The sequence below is a fragment of the Megalobrama amblycephala genome, linkage group LG4, assembly GCF_018812025.1.
Source record: "Megalobrama amblycephala isolate DHTTF-2021 linkage group LG4, ASM1881202v1, whole genome shotgun sequence".
NCBI classification, from domain to species: Eukaryota; Metazoa; Chordata; class Actinopteri; order Cypriniformes; family Xenocyprididae; genus Megalobrama; species Megalobrama amblycephala.
Window position 1 is genome coordinate 55,143,551 of NC_063047.1, and position 16,167 is coordinate 55,159,717.

The 16,167-nt window shown below is 38.0% G+C and overlaps 1 protein-coding gene across 6 annotated transcripts in view; it reads right to left on the reverse strand.

Moving 5' to 3' along the window:
- Positions 1-286: 286 nt before the first annotated feature.
- The window catches only part of cntrl (centriolin), a 40,621-nt gene continuing 24,740 nt past the window's right edge, over positions 287-16,167 (reverse strand). For 3 of the 6 annotated variants that reach the window (XM_048190084.1, XM_048190085.1, XM_048190082.1), the window contains 24 exons: positions 15,796-15,975; positions 15,593-15,700; positions 14,786-14,927; positions 14,507-14,649; positions 14,217-14,388; positions 13,841-14,130; positions 12,327-12,484; positions 12,028-12,190; positions 11,751-11,881; positions 11,268-11,408; positions 11,063-11,189; positions 10,491-10,655; positions 10,241-10,400; positions 8,633-8,748; positions 8,337-8,545; positions 7,306-7,463; positions 7,143-7,207; positions 5,033-5,221; positions 4,061-4,253; positions 3,806-3,969; positions 3,108-3,236; positions 2,713-2,916; positions 1,607-1,669; positions 287-1,264 (listed from right to left, as the gene is read on the reverse strand). In XM_048190084.1, coding sequence (XP_048046041.1) covers positions 1,043-1,264; positions 1,607-1,669; positions 2,713-2,916; positions 3,108-3,236; positions 3,806-3,969; positions 4,061-4,253; positions 5,033-5,221; positions 7,143-7,207; positions 7,306-7,463; positions 8,337-8,545; positions 8,633-8,748; positions 10,241-10,400; positions 10,491-10,655; positions 11,063-11,189; positions 11,268-11,408; positions 11,751-11,881; positions 12,028-12,190; positions 12,327-12,484; positions 13,841-14,130; positions 14,217-14,388; positions 14,507-14,649; positions 14,786-14,927; positions 15,593-15,700; positions 15,796-15,975 — 3,792 coding nt within the window. In that variant the 3' untranslated portion in view covers positions 287-1,042. Of the gene's footprint in view, positions 1,265-1,359; positions 1,424-1,606; positions 1,760-2,712; positions 2,917-3,107; positions 3,237-3,805; positions 3,970-4,060; positions 4,254-5,032; positions 5,222-7,142; positions 7,208-7,305; positions 7,464-8,336; positions 8,546-8,632; positions 8,749-10,240; positions 10,401-10,490; positions 10,656-11,062; positions 11,190-11,267; positions 11,409-11,750; positions 11,882-12,027; positions 12,191-12,326; positions 12,485-13,840; positions 14,131-14,216; positions 14,389-14,506; positions 14,650-14,785; positions 14,928-15,592; positions 15,701-15,795; positions 15,976-16,167 lie in introns of those variants that run through there. The other 3 variants (XM_048190086.1, XM_048190083.1, XM_048190087.1) reach the window with 3 other exon arrangements.

The following is a 16,167-nucleotide window of genomic DNA, read 5'->3' on the forward strand; positions in this document are numbered from 1 at the left end:
CCCAGAGCTGATTAGTACAGCAGCTTGAAAAAAAACAACTTAAAATGGGCTGATGTGACAACCAGCTGTTTTCTTTTTCCATAGATGCACATTTGCAGTGGACAGATAAAAAGGCAAAAACAAGCACTCCAAATATGATTTTCTATATAAAAAAAAATGGTGTATTACAGTAGATTTTAGATGTTTTGTAAACTGAAAATCCATTTTTAATTTCTTTTTACTGTCTTGCTTTTTCACATCTTAATGACATCTGCAAAAATTAATCTTCTGCTCTTGAACTCAAGTATGTCTTCTGACTGTAAGTGACTTTTATTTGTAATTATGTTAATAAAGACAATACTGTAGACTGAGTTTTTGTCCACATACACGATTGATCACACTGTATATGAGCAATAATGACATACATCTTGGAACATGAGAAACTGGACAAGAAACAAGGCTATTGTATTGCACACTCGCTTTAAATTGTATTTCATTTGAGACAAACTGTATATAAAGAGAAGTGCTGTAATAAATACCCTGCATATCTTGGTTTTGAATACAAGATCATTTTTGACAAGTCATGTAAAAACTAACTAATTCATTCCAGAGCACAACCTGTTTTTGTACATGATGAAACACGAAACCTTCCTTCCTGCATCAGTTTCAACTGTAAACATTAACAAGACATTGTCTGCTTTAACATGAACAAAAGGCACGTAACAGTCTTGTTAAAAATAATTTCATAAAGCAATAACAAATCAGAGGTAGAGAATGAACTTTCACCATCTTATTTTTACCTCAAGGTTCATTGTCCTTGTTTGTCTATGGAAAGTGCTGATGCAAACCTTTTTTTTTTTCCTTCCAGTCTCTGCCCTAACCAAAGCAGGAAGTCATTGAGACTGTCTTGTGGATTTAGCTCAATGGTCTCTGTGTACCCTTTTCTTGTTGATGCGGGTTTAATCGAACAGCTCATTTGTAACCACCTGCTTTCATAATCTGATAATGGAAGATAGCTCCTTCTTTATAAATGCTGCATGGTTTAGTATATGCAAATATTTGCTTATGTCAATACAGAAGTGCCAGTGGACCAATGTTTCGGATCCCTTAAATTGGCATGTTTGGCTTCCAGGTCACTCAAATAAGAGGAGTCTTTGGAAGAGTTGCTGAGGAGCTGGTCCAGTTTGTCAACATGTCTGCGCAGACCCTGAATGCTGCCTTCAGTCTGCAGTCTGCGCTGACTCAGAGCCTCTTGCTGGGAAAACATGCGACTGCGCAGTTGAACCTGGAACCAATGGACAGACACTCAAATCAGTCTTGAGATTTCAAATCTTTTCAGACAAAATCTAAATCAGTGTCTAATAATATAAAGTTTGTTACCTTATCACATGGGTGTCTAATTCTGCTCCTGGACGGACGACGTTGTGCAGAGTTTAACTCCAACCTGCCCCAACACACTTGCTTAGATATTTCTAGTAATCCTGGAGACCTTGATAAGCTCGTTCAGGTGTGCTTAACTAGGGTTGGAGCTAAATTCTACCGGATAGTGGCCCTCCAAGATCAGGATTGGACACCCCTGCCTTATCAAATGATCAAGATATTGAGATCATGATTAACTTAACTGTACCTTCAGATGGTCCTCCTGCTGCCTTAGTCTTTCCCTCAGTGCTTCCCCTCGCCACTGTTCATCCTGTTTGTAGCAAATGATCAACATTAGCCCTGTTGATTGCATCTCAACTCATGGTTAACAAAACAGTTTGCAAATGTGCCAGGTTTGAAACTGCAGAAGCAGAAAAGAGAATAGAATAATCAGACTTTTCAGAGATAGAATGCTGATTAAATGTTACTTTAGAGCAGTGGTTGTCAACCTTTTTGACCCCTTAATGCCCCCTAATATTCACAGGCCCTCTAATTTTGTTTTCAAAACTTATTTTAGACTAAATCCTTGTTTCTGTAAATTAAAAAAAAAATTGAGTAATTTTAATGATACTTATTCTGCTGCGATGCATTTTAACCAATGCATTTACATGACTCTTTCAGTTGTTTGTGATTTACTGGATAGGGATTAAAGGATAAGGATTTTAAAAATATATATTTTATATATAATTTGTACCCGATAAAATATTTTAAAGCTCAACTAGTAAAAATTGTATAATAACTAGTAAATTGCATGTTAATTATAAAAACGCCCACTGTGTTTTAAGATTTTATTAATTTACCAGACTTTTCCAGGTCTAGAAGTCACACTTTTAAAATTAGGCTTCCCCATACAGTATATCCAGATTTACCAAGACAGCAGGAACCCTGGTTCAGGAATTAAAGAGATGGACTGCCAACAAATCTTTCATCACTTATTCATCTGTGGAACAGTTATTTTGAAGAATGTTCTTAAACAAACATTTCCGGATCCTACTGACTTCCATTGTATTTTTAAGTACATATAATAGAAGTCAACGGGAACCAAAACTGTTTGGTTACCAACATTCTTCAAAATATCTACTTTTATTTTCAGCAGAAGAAAGAAAAGTATACAGGTTTGAAATGAGGGTGAGTAAATTATGAATTTTATTTTTTTCATTATTTTAAATCATTTAATTCATCATGAGGACCCCTAGATGTTTGCTGAGGCCCTCTTGTGGTTTCTGGCCTCCTGATTGAGAACCACTGCTTTAGAGTAATTTGTGCACAATCTGTGCACATCTCCCATACTAACACACTTGTGAAAAGGCTCACCTTAGTGTTGTATGCTGGATTCCCCAAGGAGAACGTAACACTTGGATGGTTCTCTTTCAGGCTGTCTGTGTCTGAGGAGACACTAGAGGGCGACTCCAGCTCCCTCACCCCACTGTCAAGCTCTGCTTTCATCTGTGACCTCACAGAACGCAAACTGTCCTTAATCTGGCATAGCCGAGTATTTCCTTCCTCTTGGCTCTGCAGCTGAGAGAGGCACATGACGGTCATTCATCTTTCTCACAACTCACCGATAACCATATACAGTAACATCACATGTGCTTCAGAATTAATTACAGCCCAAGCAAGTAGAACAAGTATATTTAATATGTTTATCTGCAACAGATCTATTACAGCAAACAGATGTGGTGTGTTACAATGCTATTTTCTGTTTGTACCGTGTTTTTGAGGCAGAGCAGCTCTTGGGAAATGGTGCTGAGCTGTTCCTGCAGCATTCTGGCTTGTTTATGGTTTTCTTTAGCAGCTTTTTCCACAGTCAGCAGGTCCCTTTGCAGCCGTACACGCTCCTGAAACAAGCTCAAGTTAGTCTGTCGGCTATAAACTCCCTCTGTGTTCCATGGATAGAATAAACTAACAGCCGGAGCTGAACAAAGACTTAGTAAAATAAAGGAATGTTAAAAGTCTTTCAAATATTTTACTACTACTTGTGGGCCAATGTTGAACATGAGAATCTCATTCTCATGTTCAGCCAAATATCAGCTGAATAAACTTTATAATGTTGTTATTAATAGCTAAAACTATGAAAAATTAATTTCATTAACTGAAATAAAGCTGAAATAAAATAAAACAAATATTAGATGAAAAACTTAACCTTAAAAAACTGAAATAAAATACGTTCATGGAGTACTAAAATGAAATATAAATTAAATTTACATTTAATTTAAGACATTCTTTAACATTTCTTCTTTTATGTTGCACAGAAGAAAGTAAGTCATACAGGTTTAGAACAACATGGGGGACAGAATTTAATTTTTGGATGAACTTTCGCTTTAATATTTTTCTATAGCACCTAGGCAACAGCTCCAGTGTCCATTAAATTGCCAGTGTACTACTAATGGGCCCGTCTGCCAATCACCTTTTCCACTCCCTGCAGTTTTTGCCTATTTGTGTGGCTGTGGTTACTCTGGGCCTCCTGACGTCCCTCAGCGTTTGTCCTATCAGAAAGCAGAGCCTCTTGCAGGCGATGGGTCTCCTCAACAGCATGCTGGAGTCTGATGTCCCGCTCACACACCTTCTGCTCTGAACACATACTCACACTTCAGTACTCAAAGTCAAATCGTTCTGCGTTCACCAGGCTAAACGTAAGGGAACACATGGTAATGCAGCTCACCCAGTTTATCCACCTGCTCTTGTAGTGCAGTGCACTGTTTGTGCTCCCTCTGCAGGTCCATTTCTGCTGCTGCGACCTGCTCCATCCGGTTCAGCCTCAGGGCCAGAGCACTGTCTACTGCCTGCAGCTTCTGCTGCTTCAGCCTGTGCTGCTGCTCCAGATCAATGCTCTGCTGCTGCTGTACCCTCATCATCTACCCACAGGACACAAATATGATGACCTCATTAGGACAACGACATCAAAAAGCTGTTTGGTTTGAAAGTGTCTTCTGTGTAAGCAGAGCATCATACATCATACTATTAACAACAGAAATGACCTTTTTCCTACAGCTTAAGACTTTTGTTCTTAACTTTGTAACACAAATAAAGTTCTTTTCAACAAAAACTGAAAGATTTTTGTCCCTCTATTGAAAGTCCATTAGGCTAAAACTCAAAAAAAGATAAAAAAAGAGGTGAGAGAGAAATACTTTGTCTTTGACAAACTCTAATCTCATGCAAAAGTTTTACAGCTATTTAAAAACTAATAAAATGCAAATGTTAATAAGGGAAGACAGTTACCCATCAATTGCAGCAAAATTCATTTTACAGCTGCACACCCTCAGAAGCCAAAGAAGTCTTGATCAATATAATCATAAACCATCATTGTACATATATTACAGTATGTACAGTATAATGATTTTTAAAATCTTATTTTTATTCAGTACTTATAGATATTTCTTGTTCTTGTCATTGCTTGTTTTGCATATAGTGTGTTGGCAATATTGTATGTAAACACAATAATGTCAATAAAGTACTGTATTTTACAATTGAAAACTGAGATTGTAAAAGACATCCATAATGGACTTTCAATGGAGGATAAGTAATTGAAATTTTCATTTTTGGGTGAACTGTCCCTCTAACATAGTTGATCATCTAGTTTTAAAGGTGAAGTATATGAAATAATGGTGTATGAAAAGATATTGTGTCACTTTACCTTTTCATGTTCTTCAAGTTGTGTCTGTTTCACGACTACTTCTGCCTTGAGCTCCTCCAGCTGCTGCCCTAGTCGGTCCAGCTTCTGTTGTCTCCTCCTGATCTTCTCCTCTTTCTCCTGCAGTTCAGCCTTTTGCTCCTTTTGTTGCTTCACAAGCTCTTCCCGCTGCCTTCTCGCAGCCTTCACCTCCTACACATGATCAAGAGAAACACTTTTCATGCTATGTAGTGATGCACAGAAATTTCCGTCTGGAGTGCCGAAATCATTAACTGAAATGGTGATGTTTAATTAGCACTTTTCTGATGCAGTGTGTGTCAGTATCTGCAACCCCTGGCAAATATTATGGAATCACCACACTTAGATGATGTTCATCAAGCTTTTTTACTTTATAGCAAACAATCAAATAAAAGATATGACACAAAAAAGGTTTTGTTCAATAGCTTAACTTTCTGGCTTCGTTAAACATGCCTTCAACAACATCACATTTTTTTTATTAATGGAATGTCTTTTTACAGATCAAGATCAACTCTTTGCTCTGTGGCAAGATGCATTGTCATCCTGAAAAATGACAATCATCACCAAACCTATTTTCTATGGATAGGATGAGAAAAGTGTCCAAAATTTCAATATACACCTGTGCACTGACTGTTGAGGTAATGATTGCCATCTCCCTTGGTCCTTTACCTGACATGCAACACTATATCATAAATGAGTTGGGAAATTTGATTGTTTTCTTCAATCAAATTTTTACGTTTCGTTAGAACGGCACGAGACAAAAGTTCCAGCGTCATCTCCTTGGGCAATGCAGATTCGTGATTCATCACTGAATATCACTTTCATACAATCATCGACACTCATTGATTGCTTCTCCTCAGCCCATTGTAAGCTTGTTTTCTTCTGTTTTGGTGTTAGTGCTGGTTTTCATTTGGCTTTTTTATATTTAAATCCCATTTCATTCAGCCGCTTTCTTATAGTTGTCACAAATAGAACGCCTATTTGTTCATTTGTTTTATTGTGAATTTTCTGTTTTCAAGGCTTTGAGTTTTCTATCCTGACGCTTTGATGTCTTCCTTGGTCTGCCTGTACGTTTTCCTTTTATAAACTTCCCATTCAGTTTATACTTGCACCAAATTTTAGACACAGCTGTCTGGGAGCAACCAACTTCTTTGGCCACACTCCATGTTGAAATTCCTTATTGAATGAGTTTTATAATCCTTTCCACTGTTTCAACTGATAAGTCTTTCGTTGGAGCCATGTTTCCTTTCAATTAACCAAGTCCAACAGCTCGTTAAGTGTGTAAGCACTTTTAGCTGATGACTAATTAGCATTTTTAGACTTTTTTTTATTGTAGCAATGGAAATTAAAAGATGATTCCATAATGTTTTTCCTAAACATTGAGTGATTACAAACTTTTTTCCTCTACTTGAACTGGAAAAAGACAAGCCGTTAATAAAAGAAATGTCAGTGAATTTTTTTGAGGAACGTTTCATGAAGCTATAATGTTAAGCTATTGAACAAAACATTTTTGTGCCATATCAGTGATTTATGTGTTTGCTATAACGTAAAAATTCTGAGTGAATTTCCTCCAAGTGTGTTGATTCCATAATTTTTTGCCAGGGGTTGTACTTAGTGCAAAAATGTGCATAAGCTACAACAAGTAAACATGTTAGCTGTGTGGAAGCTAGGGTTGGGTTGACAATACCGATTTCTCAGTTTAATAGCAATAGACTTTGTGCTTTGTTACTTTTGATATGAAACAAAGTCTCAGCTTTCAAATTCTGTTAGCATATCAGATCTCTTCCTCTTTTACTACTAGTTATAGCACAAAATAAACATGATTGAACATCAGAAGGTATATTGAAATAAACAGTACTAAATGAAATGTATCATGTTTCATGTAAAGGCTCAATAAGTGTTTCATTGAGGTTTTTCATGTGGACAATGTGGAACAATCATATTAAAAAGTTGATAAAACAAACTGCATTTGAAATGTTTATATACAAGATTTTAAATAAAACTTTTATATACAAGTTTTATTTGTTGATTATTAAATAAACTTTATTTTCTGTTTCAGTTTTTTGGCTAAAAGAAAAATGCTAGAAATGCTCACCTCTCTGATCTCATCTAACGGAGTTTGAGATTCCACCAGCTGTTTCTTCAGTCTGCTCAACTCCTCTGTGGGTAAAAACAAGCATTTCACAGTGTTTGTTTTCACAGTGCATGAAACTAAACACATAAGAGCTGATGTTGAAGTAAGGCTGTTTAGCGGATACCCTCATGCTGCTGCTGCACTGCTGCCGTGTCTCTGCTGATCTCCTGACGCAGATCATGTGCGTGTTTCTGGTCCTGTTGTAGTTTGTCTAGCTCAGTCTGTAGTCTGAGCAGCTCTGTTTCTGCTGCCCTTGCCTTCATCTCTGCTGTTTCCAAACACCTGAAACCAAGTCAAGTCACCTTTATTTATGTAGTGCTTTATACAATACAGATATACAAAAAAGCTTCACAGTGATAAACAGGAAATTAATGATTAATAAAGCAAACAGAATTTAATTCTGCTGTAAAGCAGCTCTAAAAACGACAATAGTGTCATCATTCAGCTGAAGTCAGTTCAGTATTGATTTAGTTCAGTTCAATAACTGTGTTAAGTTCATTATAAAATGTAAGACAAAAATAATGTTTTCAGAGATGAAGGCATACATGTTATCTTTTATTTTGGTGTAAATTAATCACTTAACACTAAACTGGCAATAATGTAAGCCACTGGGAGACCACAGAAGGTTGTCATTCAATGTACAGCATTAATATAAAGCCAGTTATTATAAAGATTTTTGATACAAAGTATTTTTCCGAAATTAATAGTATTTTTGTGCCCTGACTATAGGGGCGGAAACATTTGTGTGACGTATTAGCCATGCACACTTACTAGACCGCATTCTAGCGTTTAATGCTGAACAGGACTCTAGCCTACAAACCACCAAAGGACTGGACTAGGAAGGACACAGCCTCAATACAGTAGTATGCGTAGCCTTCCATTTGAGAAGTACCCTAGTAATCCTGAAAACCTTGATTAACTGGTTCAGGTGTGTTTAACTAGGGATGGAGCTGAACTGTGCAGGACAGTTAAGAGATAACTCTGGAATCATATTAATTGTCATGATGACAATAACAACTAACAACAAAGTGGAAGATTCATCAGATATTGACACAGCAATATTTCCAATATGACTCGGAAGTCTCTGAAGAATGTACACACAATGCCAAAGAAATGTGAGATTTTATTTTATTTTTTTAATTTTTCATATGTTACCTCTGAGCATGTGTGCGTCTGGCCTCCAGGTTTCTGCACTGTTCCTGCAGGCTGCTCCTCTCTTTGTCCGTTTGCTGTTGCAGGTCAAGGCTCTTCTGTTGGAGGGTGTGCAGCTCTGCTCTCTCTTTCTCCAACAGGTTCATCTGTCTCTCAGCCTCCCCACGCTGCTCCTGCAGGTCTTGCTGCACATGCTGCAGTTCCATGCGCACCTGAGCAGCAGAAACATACATATTAACTTCACATCAAACATCAGAACAGACAGTACAGGCGAAGACGAAATAATGTTTAGGACTGACCTTTAGAAGAGTTTCCTGGCTCTTCTCTAGCTGGTCCAGTTTCTGGTTATGTTGCAGCTTTACTCCCTCTAATTCCCCAGTCTCCAACTGGACCATTTCCAACACATGCCTTAGCTCTAAACACACAAATTCTCAAAATTAATTCTCTTTCTATTCCTTTTATGACCTTCATAGGGCTGGAGCCTATCCAAAAGCACCCTGGACAGATGGCCAGTCCATCACAGGGCTCTCTCACACACACATAATCACACAAAGGCAATTTTGACTGTCCAATTCACCTAACCTGCATGTCTTTCAACTGTGGAGGAAACCGGAGCACCACCGTGCCACCCAAAATTAATTGGGTGAACCATATTATTTCCACTCATTCAGACTTATTTTTGTAATTTGTCCATTTCTGTACCACAAGCAGTAGTTTTTATTTTTTTCCCCTCTCTACACAGACACTTATATGTATATATTAGGATAACCTCATCTCTGGTATATTACTTACTGACTTGCTACAAAAATATATCACAGAAAAACCAAACCAAAATTATCAAAATGTCAAATTATACTAATCACGTGACCAATAAAGTTTGAAATGTTTGCCATTTTTCAGTAAAGCAGTGGCTTTTAGCATCTTTTTTTCATTATTTGAGTGTGCAGGCTTCCTTTTGCATCTTTGACTATTTGGATCTTTTCAGTCTACACACCTCGTTTTGGACTTTTTGAAGGTGCAGTGAGATTTTGGCTAATTCAAATTTTAATGGCAGCACAGGATTGGCTCTCAAAGGAAAGTGACTGTTCGGTCAACTGACCAGAAACAAGTTTACAAAATACGCCATTTCCACCTCTCATCTAACACTCACACCATTAGGGGCTTTCACAAAGGAGGAACCTTTTCATAGTTCCTAGAACTATTGGCTGAAGTACCAGGATTTTGCTGTGTTTGCACCGCAGGAGCTAGGAATGATTTTAGTTCTAGGAACTCCTTTCGAGGGAACTATTAGCTCCTACTTCAGAGTAGGGTCTAAACCAGCACTATAGGAACTATCAGTGACGTGAGTGTACGTTGATTGGTCAAACGCATGTCAAACACAAGCACCCGGCATTTTTAAAAGCCATGTAAACATATTTACTTCACGAACATGGAAAACAATGATAACGGCATTTACCTGTTGTCTACAGGGTTGTGTTCTTTTCTCTGCCTCAATTATATGTAATACTGAAAGTTGTCATAGGAGATTTAGTCTCTTAGGCCAACTTTTTGCTCTTTCAGTCACGTAAATTATGCGTTTACATCCCATTTCCGTTTTCACGAAACCCACGACACACAACAAACACAGCTCTGATCACGGCTTCCATCCACCAGTTTTTAGCGTTTGTAAATGCCGCGCTTAAAGACGCCGCTGTTGGCTGCTTCACAGTTCCTATTCCTGGTGCGAATGCAACCAGCAACATGGCCTGAGGGAGAAATTAGTTCTTGGGGAACTATCCTAGTGGCTAGTTCCTAGAACTAAGTTCCTAAAACTATTCGGTACGAAAGCCCCTATTGTTTGAGGCAGATGTTAAACGATGTTAAATTAATGTCATGATGTCAAACTGCCCACTCTTAATGTAACAGACCTGCTGTGTGTTTTTTGATGGCTGAACGGATGCTCTGCAGGGTTTCCTCCTGCTGCTGCTGATCTTTCTTGTACTGTGCCAGTCTGGCTTTACTCTCAGACAGCTGAGAGTCCAGCTCTCCCTTCTGCACGGCCAAAGACTGCACATCCACACGGAGTTCCTACACATATCCAGACCATTCATAAATATTCATCAAAAGTATTTCCTAAATAATTAAACACTGCACTAATATTTTGAGTGTGTGAAAAACCTGAATGCGCTGGTGTAAGAGTTGGGCATCCTCTTCTCCCTGTCTGAGCACATCCAACAGGCCCTGCCTGTGCTGCTCCAAACTAATTCTCAAAACCTCCTCTTCCTGTTTCCACTGCTCCAGCTTCCTGTCCAGCAAAGACAGCTCCTCCTGCTGCAATACCACCTGTATCCCACACAAGACCCACAAAGTCACACTGATGTAATACTTTTTTAGATACACAATACTGTTCAAAGGTTTGGTTAATTTACAGTAAAACTCATTTACCATTTAAAATAACTGTTTTCTATTTTTATATATTCAAATTATCCTTTGGAAATCATTCTAAAATGCTGATTTGGTGCTCAAGAAACATTTCTTATGATCATGGCTGAAAGTTATTTAGTTTTTAAAGCTATTTAAAGAAAGTTTGAAAAACATTTTTTCCCCCCAGGATTTGGTGGGCAGAAATTTATGAAGAACAGCATTTATTTAAAACCAAATTATTTGTTGCATTATGTCTTTACTGTCATTTTTGAACTATTTAATGAGTTTTTGCTAAACTAAAGTATCAGTGTCTTTACACGTGTTACCTTAGTGTTGACTTTGCCCAGTTCAGTTTTGCGTTGTGTTAGGGTGTCTTCTGTCTCTCTGCAGCTCTGCAGGAGTTTCGCCTCAAGGCTCTGGGTCTCTCTGAGCTCTTTCTCAACAGTTTCCAGTCTATATACAAGAGACAGACAGTTCAGTGGAGAGAAATTTTCTGCATTCAGCGATTTACTGAAATTATAGTTGTAGTACCTGTCAGTCGCTCTATCCAGCTTTCTGTTGACTTCTTGAAACTTTGCATCTTGACATGCGAGGACCTCCTCTACTTCTTGTAGAGTCTGTTCTTGGTCCTGTTTCCTTTTTTGCAGCTCCTTAACCTCCTCTTGAAGATTCCTTCAGTAGCACATTTCCATTTCCATTTCCATTTTTGCTAATACCAAGTTCTCCAGCTCAAACTAAACTTCCTTAAAAGCTGCTGTAATTTTTTGATGCTAAAATATTTTAATTACATTAAACCATTCATAGGTTGATTTCCCCCAAATGTGTAAACACTTGCTTTCAACACCATGCTACCTTTTTGTCTGAACAAAAAAAAAAGAGTTTGGCAAACCTTTTTGAAACGGTTCTGTTTGGTGCCACTAATGATGTATAAATTACACACAGCAGTTGTAAGGATTCAGAACTGAAATTAGTAATTAGTTTTTTTCAATGTGTGTTCAATGCAATTGTGTTCACCTGAGCTGTTGTTTGGTTTGGACCAGCATTGTGGCGCTGTCTTGAGCTCTCTGTTCTATCACCACCAGCTCTCGTTCTGTCTCTTCCACTCGCCTCCTGGCCTCATTGTAGCGCTGAACACTCTCTTTAGTCTGCAAACATAGCATTAGACATAGCAATTCGGAAGTTGATGTATACATGTAATATTTAGAAAGACCAGTGTTAGGGAAGCTATTTTGTTTATTTAATGTAGTTTAAGAGCGTGGCTCCCCAACTAAGAGGAACACTAATGTCAGACCTTGGCTCGAGTGTCTTTAAGCTCTGTCTCAGCCTCTAGAAGTCGTCTGTCAGCTTCTCTGAGCTCTGCTCTGCGCTTCAGCAGGGTCTTCTCCACACACTCCACCTCTCCCAGCACACACTGCTCCTCCTCTGCATGCAATAGAGTGCTTTCCAGCCCACTCCTGATGAACCCAAAAAAAATGAAAGGCACTAGATATTAAATTTTATCAATAATATGTAGTTTACATTTCAGAGTTGCTGTGTGTTATGCTGAGTTCATATTGAGTATGATATATTGGTGTTGCCATGCTCACTGACGTGTGGCGCTGCAGTGTGTGGATAGTCCTGCGCAGACGTTTGATTTCCTGCTGCAGCTCTGTTGTTTTTTCCTGCAGTGTGTGCTTTTCTTCCTCACTGTGAACTCTATCAGCACACTCCTCTCTCAGCCTACGCTCTGCCTTCTTCAGATCACGCTCCTGAAACACAAACCAAAACTACTTTTACCAAAACTTACTTTCTAATTAAAAAAATTTCCATGTACACTACAGTGCAAAAATATGGGATCAGTTATATTTTTTAATGTTTTCGAAAGAAGTTTCTTATGCTCACCAAGGCTGCATTTATTCGATCAAAATACAGTAAAAACAGTAATACTGTGAAATATTATTACAATTTAAAATAACTGTTTTCTATTTGAAAATATCTGAAAATGTAATTTACATTTAACTTTTATTTTTACTTATTTTACATTTAATATTTAATTTTCAGCCGCCTGGAGTCAGTCTTCAGTGTCACAATCCTTCAGAAATCATTCTAATATGCTTATGTGGTGCTCAAGAAACTTTATCAACAGCCGCTTTTCCACCGTTGAGCCAAACCATTCTTGTTGCTTAACCATTCCATTCCGTGCCGATCCGGCCCAGCCGGTACGGATATGGTTTTTATTTTCCACTATGGGACTGAAAAAAACTGAGCTCTTTGGAATGTGATACAAATGCGTCAGTTGTTGCGTTGGTAACGCAAGAGTTTACAGATGATATGAAATGTAAATAGTAACCGAGTTGGAGGAGGATGATCAGATATTTCTTTTAATTTTATTGAAATTATATTATTAATTTTATTACCAACCAATCGTGCTGAGAATTCCTGACTGAGAACGGTTTGTAATCGTACCGTGCCGTACCAGGTTCAAGTGGAAATATAACTGGAACTGTTCCTTACCATTCTTAGAACTGTTCGGCTTGATGGTGAAAAAGCGACTAATGTTATCTTATTATAATCAATTTTGAAAATAGTTGTGCATCTTAATGTTTTGTTGAAATTATGATTTTTTTTTTTGGATTCTTTGATGAATGGAAGGTTCAAAAGAACATCATTTATTTGAAATACAAATATTTTGTAATTGTAACTTTATAGATGTCTTAACTGTCACTTTTGATCAACTGAATGCATCCTTGGTGAATAAAAGTATTACGTTTCTAAACAATAGCACACAAGAACATTATTTGCAAAATACCATTGCAAAAGTTCACAATACTTGTGATCTCTATTAATATTTAAAAAATATATATATTCAAATTTCCCCATAATTGGAATATTGTCTTAATTGGGTAATCGTGCTTGCATTATGTTATAAAATTCTGATTAATATTGCAATATAATATTGTGTATGTAAACATTGTCAATGTAAAAACGTAATGTTAAATAAAATGTCTAATACATTTAAAGTCTAATATATTTATAAATTATGTAAAATAATGCAACAGTGGTGTAATTCAACAGGAAATAATAGAGCTCAATTTAACTTGAAATTTGTATATAGTATCTCTCACCAAGTCCTGGTGTCCAGGCACATTACAGTGCAGTGTCCCGCTGGGCACCAGAGGAATAGTAAGATTGCTGGGAGGAGGTCCGTACACCAGCCTGGCTCCATCAGGAGGTGGCCCGTAGAAGACTGTACTTGAGCCATTGGGGAGGCCATGTACAGGGTGACTATAGATAAATGAACCGGAAGGAAAAGCGGTACCATCAGGTAAAGTAAATCCAGCAGAGCCAGATGGAGGTGTGAAGCGTGTCCCATCCATATCGCTCTCTCTTCCACTGTCTCTGAACATCTGAGCATCTGAGAAAACATGTGGACAGATTTAACAGCTTTGACATGATATTCATTACCATGATGATGTTGAAGAGAGAGACTGTGGCACTTGCCTCTCTTTCCTTGAGCATGCAGATGGGGGGAGTAGACCCAGTATCCTCCATTAACAGGAGGTCTTTTTTCCCTTTGTGCTCTGTGGCCAGACCATCGGCCTCTCTCAGGGGACTGAGGGTGCACAAAGCCCAATCCAGAGTCTTGCGTGCCCTGAGATCCCAAACTAGGGGCCTGAAGACGAATAACATGCTGATTATAATACAAAACTGACACTGGTGAAGTCAAGTCACTTACAAGAGTATTCCTTTTCTAATGCTAAAATAACATTTTTCAAAATATGATATCTTACATTCTGATTTGATGGTACATAGTACCAATATCCTGTGTTTGGCAGGGGATCTACTAAACTGGACAGGAAGTTATTCTGCTGTAGAAGAGTCTCCCTCAGGGCTCCAATCTCGTCCAGCAGCTCTTCTAGATTTCCGTTGTTAGCTAAACAAACCACAATATATAATAAGTCACTTTTTGCATTGAAGGAAATATGCATGGTGCTTTCTTCGTCACAAAACACGCCACCATGATGCTAGGGTGTTTGTGAGGAGTTACCATGGAAAGATGGCAAACAAACCTTCTTTGGCTTGTGTAAGTTGATCTTTGAGACGTTTGGTCTGAGCTTGTTGCCTTTTCAAGGTTTGGTTTAATCTGTCCAATTCCTGCTGTTGAATACTAGAGTTTGGGACACTGTGGAGATTCCCATCTGTCTCATGAACCTTCATTCAACAGAAACCAGGGAATGCATTAATGTAGCATTAACAGGGCATTAACAAACTAAAGCCGCCTTTTCACTATCTCTGACATACTGGAAGTCATTCATTTCCAATTGAGAGTAGTACAGGAACTACATGGAGTTTCGAAAATCAAGTATGCAGAATATTCTGATATTTCGATTTGAGCTTTGGGTGCACCGAAACACCGCATTTGACCTTTTGCAGCTAGACCATATGTGACTGCCTGACCAGATGTGATGTATTCTAATCAAAACGATGAGCATGATGTGAGAATTACAAATATTTTTTTAACTAAAATAAGTTTAAGAATTAAACATTCTTTAAACACTATTTCTGTAAAATGGGCTGTTATAAATAATTATTGTAATTACATAACTGTTTACACTGATTAGCTCTAGAAAACATACTATGCTTTTCTTTCTAATGTATTGGGGATAATTGGTTTTGGGTGCACAAATTCACACATTCATTATTCATTCATTTTACCATAGTGAATAAGCTGAGGTTCTTCATGATCAATTTGAAAGTTCAGTGCGACTGCCACTAGGTGGCGAAATGCGACAATCATAAAATGTCAGAGATCCGTTGAAAGGATGATAAAACGGAAGACTGAAGTCTAACGATTCTGAGCAGATACTGTACATTACCCTATCTGTCAAAAGCTTCTGGAGAACCTGGATTTCTGCTTCAGCACTAGCCAAGTCCTGAATGGCTTGGGCAGCCTGAATCTTGGTGCTCTGTAACTCCTCTGCATTCTACATGCATATAAACACATCATCATCAGTGAACATCTCTCACATTGATGTTGCTCCAAACAAAAAGATCTTAAGTAGCCTGCACTTTGTCTTACCGCTGCTCTCTCCAGATGTATTTTTTCTATAGTGCTATGAAGTGAATGAAGTTTGTCCTTAGCTGCAGACAGTTGTTGGGCAGCCATTCTGTCAGCAGAGGAAAATGATCTCCTGAGTGCCTGCAACTCCAGACTGAGAGAATCTAACTGCTCCTGAGTCTGGCTCTCCTCAGCTTTCATCTAGAACAACAACAACAACAACAACAAAAAAAGCTATATCCAAAGTAAAATACAAGTTAAGGTCTATTGTGGATCTATAAATTAATAATGGCTGACTGAAAGTAAAGCATTCTCATTCAGTTTTTTAGTTGTCCATAGGGTCAAAGGGTAAATAAAAAAAGGTTCCCTACACATTACAACATAGGTTCCCTA